Source organism: Bos javanicus, chromosome 29, assembly GCF_032452875.1.
Source record: "Bos javanicus breed banteng chromosome 29, ARS-OSU_banteng_1.0, whole genome shotgun sequence".
In the NCBI taxonomy this organism is placed as follows: Eukaryota; Metazoa; Chordata; class Mammalia; order Artiodactyla; family Bovidae; genus Bos; species Bos javanicus.
In genome coordinates, this window is record NC_083896.1 from 50,736,384 (window position 1) to 50,743,787 (window position 7,404).

The 7,404-nt window shown below is 63.0% G+C and overlaps 1 protein-coding gene across 1 annotated transcript in view; it reads right to left on the bottom strand.

Annotated features, from left to right (window-relative positions):
• The window catches only part of MUC2 (mucin 2, oligomeric mucus/gel-forming), a 28,032-nt gene extending 26,765 nt beyond the window's left edge, over positions 1-1,267 (bottom strand). Inside the window, 2 exon segments of the mRNA XM_061407455.1 lie at positions 92-362; positions 1,165-1,267. Of these exon segments, the coding sequence (XP_061263439.1) occupies positions 92-362; positions 1,165-1,240 (347 nt within the window). The 5' untranslated portion in view covers positions 1,241-1,267.
• Between the last annotated feature and the right edge of the window lie 6,137 nt (positions 1,268-7,404).

Below are 7,404 nucleotides of genomic sequence, written 5' to 3' on the forward strand. Positions count from 1 at the left end.
ATAGACGCGGGCCGGGGGAGTGGGTCAGGCTGGGGGGCAGGGGCCGCAGCCCTGTCACCAGGACTCAGGAGGGGACGGCCGGACCACTCACATGGCCCCGTTCAGCACGGTGAGCTGGCGGGTGAGGTAGATGGTGTCGTCCTTGACGGTCAGCAGGATGTACTTGACCTGGGACGGGCCCCCACTGCTGCTGGGGCCGCGCTTCAGGTGCACGGCGAACTCCTTGTAGGCGTCGCGGCAGTCGGAGGCGAAGTTGTAGTCGCACAGCCCAGGGAAGTGGAAGACGTCGCCGTCGAAGGTCTTGTAGTGGAAATCGCCCCAGGAGCTGCACACGCTGTGGCCGTGGTTCCGGGTTCTGCCTTCTGGGGGCCGCGGCGGGAGGCGTGAGTGGCCTGGCCGCCTCCCTCAAGGACCTTCTGCTCCGGAGGCGCACGCCAGCTGCTCAGAGCCACTGGGGTCTTGGCCCAGGCCCTGGGGAGGTCGCCCTGCAGGGCCCTCTGCCGGGCCCCTGGTCACCCGCCCGCGCGGTCTCGGGCCCCCGCAAGGGCATCTGCAGCTGCCTCGCCCTCACGCCCGTACCCTGCGGGGGCCCCTACCCTGGCCGTTGCCACACTCTGTCCAGTGATGCCCCAGCCAGTGCCCCCTCCCCTGGCTCCAGCCTGCCCGCACTCAGCAGAGGGTGGTGCCAGACCCCTCAGAGGGGGCCCCCAGGTTCGCCCCCGCCCCCCCGGCCCCGGTGGCTCCGCTGGATGGAGAGCCCCCTGTCCTGCCCTCACACAGGCTTCTGTGGCTGAAGCCGCCCCCGAGCAGAGGCGCAAACAGCCGGCTCTGCAGAGGGGACCGCCTTGGTCTCGACCCTCCAAGGGCCCCTGACACCCAGGACTGGGGGCCTGGCCCCTTCTGGTGGGCCCCTGCCTCCCTCAGAGCCACAGGCAGCTGCCCGGCCCAGTGCGTCCACCTGGGACTGTCCCCTGGACACACTGGCCGGACCATCACCTTCAAAGTGACTCCCCCTTCCCTTCTCCTTTCCTCTCTGCACCCAGAGTCAGCAGGGGTGGGGCCACAAATGCCGGGCCAGGTCGCCCACCCCAAAGCCTGGGCCGAGGAAGACCCCCTCTCCTCCAGGCAGGACCATCTGCTCTGGGGATCCTGCAGCCTTCTCACCTCTCTGGAGCTCCGTGCCCCTGGCCCAGGTCAGAGCCAGGCAGAGGGCCGCCAGGTGGGCCAGCAGCAGCCCCATGGTGGCCAGAAGGAAGGCAGGGCAGAGCGCCCGGGGCAGGGGCCAGGCCTTATATGCCCCACAGAGCCGCCAGAGGGCGGGGAGGGCAGGAGGGTGCGGGACGGGTGGGGCGCCCCCCAGGTCATCAGGAAAACAGCTGTGGGGGCTCCGAGGGCCCGCTGGGGAAATATTGACTCAGGTTATCTGGGGTTTATCTTTTATTGCTCCGGTAGAGCTGGCCGTGCCCGGGATGCGGCACCATCTACCCAATGTGGCACCGTCTACCCGATTCCAGCACACACCCAAGGCGGACCTCCGTCCCTCCTGCTGCTGGGCCAGCCTGGGGCCAGGGGTCCTGCTGGAAGCTTGTCCCAGCAGACAGCGCGCTCCCCGCGTCCCCACCTCACCCATCCAGCACCCCCGGCACAGTGAGGTCCAGTGGGGGCCTCCCCAGGGGCCCGGATAGGCCAGTCTGTGGGGTGGGCGCCCCCTCCCACCTGGGGGCCTCCCAGAGGTCATCTGGGCCACAGCTACCCCACCGGGGCCCTGCTTTCCCTGAACCCTGCTGCCCGAGGCAGGGCAGGCGTGGGCTACTGGGGGCCCAGGGATCCCTCACTTCAGCACAGCTCCTTCCTGGAGCCTACGAGCTCCGTGAGGGCCTGGCTCCAGCCCACTCGCTAATCCCTTCCCTCCCCCAGCCCGGCCCGCCTCTGGAATTACATGTAATTGGAACTTGGGGAGCCCAGCATCCTCTGGGACACAGGGCACCTGGCCCCAGGCCAAGAGTGGCCATCCCCCAGGGGAAGGGGCCAGGTCCGGGCAAGGAGGTGGCTCTCAGCCCAGCACAGGCCTGGCCCTGCCGCCTCCCAGGACAGTGGGGAGGACCAGGGCCGGGGGAGGTGGCCCACAGGTGCTCCCAGACCAGGCCTCCCACAGCAGAGGGTCCTGCCCCGGAGAGGAGCTGTGGCCTCAGGCGCATCCCAGACCCTCCAAGCTGAGCCCAGCGCGTCTGGAAACGCCTCGGAAAGGGGCGTTTGGGCTGCACGGGCCCCGAACCTTAGCGACCTCTGGGCAGCCCCCGTTGCTGGTGGATAAACCGAGGTTGGGCCTCCCCTCCAAGCAGTCCGCCCGTCCTGAAAACAGTGCATCCTGGGTTCAGCTTTTGACTCTGGCCCACACGAGCGTGGACGACTGTTCAGATGAGGGGGAGATGCAGGCTCCAGCCTCACAGTCCCTGGTTTCAGGGTGAGCGGGAGGGGCTCATCTCAGCAGTTACTCTGGAAGAGGGGGCCGCCTGGGGGGGCCGTGGGACCCCCTGAGTCCCTGAGCCCGGCACCCCCACAGAAGCCCCTCATGGGCCTTCCCTCTCCTGACACCCGATCCTCCCACGGCAGCGCCCAGGGCCACGAGCTCCCCCCAGCACAGGTGATGGCTCCCAGGGCCCCTGCAGGGCCAGGACATTAAGGGACGGGCACCCCAGAGTCTGAGAGCGTGACTGGGAGCCACAGTCCCCAGACCCAGCCCTCCTGAGGGTGAAGCCCCTCATCCACCCTCCCCAGACCTGGGGACACGCCTCCCCGCAGGCCCCAGGGACTCGCACAGCGCAGGGCTGGAAGCAGAAGGCCCAGGGATTAGGGAACCAGAGCGGCAGGGCCAGCGGGCAGGCCGTGCCACTTTCCCGTGGGGCTGGCACGGCTGGCACTGAGCCCTGGGAAAACCCGAGGACGGGCCCGCCGTGGGCCCCAAGGGTAGTCATTTTCCCTGCCAGGCTCCCTCTGCTCTGGTGGGTTCAGGGATTCCTGGCCAGACACAGGGTGCCCAGCACAGCCTCTGGTCTGAGAAGGAAGGGCCCCCTGGGACTGAGGAGGTGGGGTCCCCCTTGCGTCTGAGCAGGTCAGCCCTGTGGACCCTCTGGGTGGGCAACAGGCTGCCCGAGGCCCCTGTGTCCGGCCCCCAGCCCTCTGGGCAGAGTCGCAGGTTGTGAGGCGGGCCCGTGAGCAGTGGCATCAGCCCCACTGGCTGGGGCGGGCATGGGGCGGGCTCCAGCCCCTGAGCAGGGCTGCGTACCCCCGGGTGCTTGGGTACATCCACCCGTCCATCACACTGACTCGGGGACGCGGGAAGAGGCTCCCTCAGTGTGGCTGGAGCCCTGTCCCCGCCCCAGAGGGACCCCCACTCCTCTCAGGGAGAGGGCTGAGCAAACCACCCAGCGCTCCTCTCTGATGAAGCTGTGACACCCCAGGCCACCAGGACAGCACTCTGCCCAGCTGGGGCTGCGGGGGGCCTGAGTGCCCGCCCGCCGGGTGGACCCCTGCAGAGCAGATATGCCAGCAGCCTGGGCAGGCATGGCCCTCCTCCTATAGGCCCCACACCCAGTGGTGTTTACCCTGACAAGACACTGTTCCCGAGGACCGCATGGGTCACCGCTGACCGAGGGAGGGGCCCAGAGACGTCACAAAACGCAGCCCAAGTCGGATAAGTCAGGTCCACAGACCCTGACTCATCAGGAAGGGAGGGGAGGGGAGGGGAGGGGAGGGGGAGGGGGAGGGGGAGGGGAGGGGGAAGGGAGAAGGGGAGGGGAGGGGAAGGGAGAGGGGAGGGGAAGGGAGAGGGGAGGGGAGGGGAAGGCGAGGAAGGGGAGGTCAGCGGCTCCCTCTGTATGTGTGGACCCTGCTCAGACCCTGGGCCCCGCCCCAGGCCCTCGGTTCTGGTCCAGCCTCCGTGGGCAGTTGGAGGGTGCACCCAGGGGAGCCCTCTGAACACCCCAGGGAGACCCCAGCCCCAGCCAGGCCCAGACGGAGTCCCTGACAGTTAAGCGTCTGAAGACTCGGTGAGGGGCTGACAAAGCATCAGCTGTGCCCACCCCCTCCCCAAGTGCTCCCGAGACGTCGGAAGGGGACTCTCAGGCCTGGAGACGCCCGCCAAGGATCTGAAGGGCCTGGTGCACACGCGCGGGCCCACGTCACCGCCGGGCCTGCGAGCGTTTACGAGAGGACGTTACCTCCACCCTGCCGCCCCACCCTGCGCCGGGTGAGGGGGCGGGTTCACACACACAGGTGTTTGTTCAGGTGTGAGTGGGCCAGGGCAGGTCAGTGGGCTGGGCCCTCACCCAGGCTCCCCGGAGCAAGCGGGCACAGGCATGGCCTCCCTGGGGGTACAGGGCCTCTGCAGTTCAAGGGACCAGTTCACACGTCTCCCACCTCGAGACCCAACACTGACCCTGAGCATCGTCCTCACCGCCCCGCCTGCACCGCGGGACCACTGCTGCCTTCAGTGAGCGCTGGAGGGCTCGCCTGTGTGGGCGCCTCCACGGAGCAGCGTCACAGCAGACACTTACAAGCTTCGTTTCGGGGGGGTGGGGGGTGGGGGGATGGGGGGATGGATGGATGGATAGATGGGCGGCTGGGTGGGGGGCTGGGTGGGTGGGTGGATGGATGGATGGACAAACAGTCTCTAGGAGGGATGGGCTGTGCCTTCTGCAGCAGCTCCGCAGGGCTACCACCTCACAAGGGCACAGTGTGTGCAGGCAGTGGCCAGGAACTCAGTCAGCCCGCCTCATTAAAGCCCTCCACAGCCTTGAGAGGCGGGCGCTCTCATTGCTTTGTTCTGGACCAATGATCAGGAAGTGTGAAGAGCCCCTGCGCTTGCCCCGCCCGAGGCCGCTCACAGTCGTCCTCGCTGCCCTCAGCCCACGCTGCCCACTGCTTGGTGATGGTGTGGCCGCTGTTCACAGAAGGTCGACTGTCGCTCTCTGTGAAACTCAGAATGAGTAACAGAAAACCCGATTCCTGCGAGCCCACAGCCCAGGAGAGGAGTCTCCTCCCCTTCCTTCCCGGAGTGGTGCCCTGGGACACAGGCCCCTCTTTCCCACCCCCAGTGGGGCGTCTCACGTGTTTAGAGTACAGTTAGATTGCTTTCTCACACGTCTGCACGCCATCCTGGGATCCCCCGGCCTCCTAGCTAACTCTTGTACTCTGCGCATCCTGAGGCTCAGTCTTTGAGCTGCAGCGCTCTACGAGTTTCAACAAACACAGTGTCACGTGCCCCAGCACAGTATCGAATCCCTTCTGCACCTCTTCAACCCTCCCCAGCAAACCCCTGCAACCAATGATCTTTTTCACCGTCACCATAGTTTTGGCTTGAATATATTTTTATGATTAATCCTAAATCTCTAATTGCTAAAATAATTCTAGAATGTCATGCCATGGGCCACGCTGTGCTCAGTCGCTCGGTCATGGCTGCCTCTTTGCTGTGCAGCCATTATAAATTATGGCTATGATTTTCTGTTGCTAGAAGGAAAACACGATTCACTGGTCTGGAAAACTTAGAGTTTTGTCTAACAGTGCTAATCTGAAGCATGTTTTCAGTTTGACGGAAGTGTAATTGATACACAATGAACAGCATGTGTCTAAGTGCGGATCTGACCAGTTTTGACATAACACACACCTGACACCTTCGCCACCTGAGTCGAACGGGGGTGTGTGTGCAGCGGCCGTCCAGGAAACCTCACACCCCTTGCCCTCGGTCTGCTTCCTGCCCCTCGGGTTAGTCTGTGTTTTCTGGAATCGTATGCAAACAGCCCCACACACTGGCACTGTCTGTTGGTTTGGTTTCTTTCACTCGGGATAGTTTTTCTCCCAAAAGAGAGACTTCTATTTTGGAAAGATTATAGAAGCAATCACCCTCGGGAAGCACCACTCCCAAATCACGGAACCTGCTGATTTCCTGGGTGTATCCCTATCTTTCGGCCATTATTAATTCTGAGAGCCCTTCTGTACTTGTGTCTAAACTTTGAACTAATTTCCCCGCTACCTGCATTCACTGGAGTAGAGGCATTCCGTCCGTATTCCTCACGCACGGTGGTGGGGAACAGAGAGCGCACTGTGGGAGGCCCGGCTTCCGGACGCGGGCGGCCAGGTTCTCGGGGGGTCACCAGCGGCTTTCGTTTCGTTTCTTTCCTGCCTTTTGGCCGCAGCATGCAGCACGCAGAACCTCAGTTCCTGGGCCAGGGGTGGCGCCCCCACGCCCCGCAGTGGACGCGCGGCACTCTGACCACTGGACCGCCAGGGAAGCCCCCCATGACTGGGCATTCTGATTTTCTGGATTCTGGTCTCTGGCTACCTCCTCTGCTGCCATTATTGCTGCTGGCTCCTCGCAGAATCAGCATAATTATTTTGAGATCCATCCACAGTCTCACTTGCGTGCACCGTCCGTTCCTTTTTATGACTGAGTGGCTTTCTTTTGTGTGGAAATAAAAGTGTGTTTGGGGCATGTCAGGTCGCATGAGCGGTAAAGAATCTGCCTGCCAGTGCAGGAGAGGCAAGAGATTCCATCCCCGGGTCGGGAGGATCCCCTGGAGGAGGAAATGGCACCCCACTCCAGTATTCTTGTCTGGAAAATCCCATGGGCAGAAGAGCCTGGCCAGCTCCCGTCCATAGGATCGGACATGACTGAGCTGCTGAATTCATTTCTCCTGCTGCTGATGGCCTCGGGCTGTCTCCAGTCTGACAGCATCACAGACCACACCACCAGGAGCTTGTGCCGGACCTGTGATCCTGGGAGTCGGGTGTCTGGGCCACGCTGTTCCGAAGTCTCAGAAACAGCGGGCTGTTCTCCACAGGGGTCGTGCATCCCATCCCCCCAGCGGCGGTGAGCCCCCACTCCCCCCATGCACCCCACCCAGCCACACTTGTCCTGATAGGTGCATGGTGATGCCTCCCCCGGTTTGAGTTGCCTTTCTAACCGTTACTGAAGCTGAGAACTTGTCCGTGTCAGAAAGGTTATGTGTCACCTCCTCTCTTCTCTGCTGAAGTGTCTGCTCAGATCTTTTGCCAATTTTTTGGGTTATTTGGGTGGATTTTTTTTATTCAGCTCCAAGACTGGTTTATCTATTCAAGATACCAGTCCAGTACCAGAGTTACCCTTTGCAAATATTTTTCTTCCCCTCTGTGGCTTGTTTTGCTCAGTGTCTTTGGAAGAGTGGGAAGTTTTCATTCTGATGAGATCCAGGCCATCCATTTACTCTTTTATGGATGGTACCTTGTGGTATCTTATGGATGATAGAATACAGGCAGGGCAGCCCTCTCCAGGATTCTCGCCTGGTGAGTCCTGTGGACGGAGGAGCCCGCCATGGGGTCGCACCGAGTCAGACACGACTACAGTGATGTAGCAGGAAGCTTTGCCCA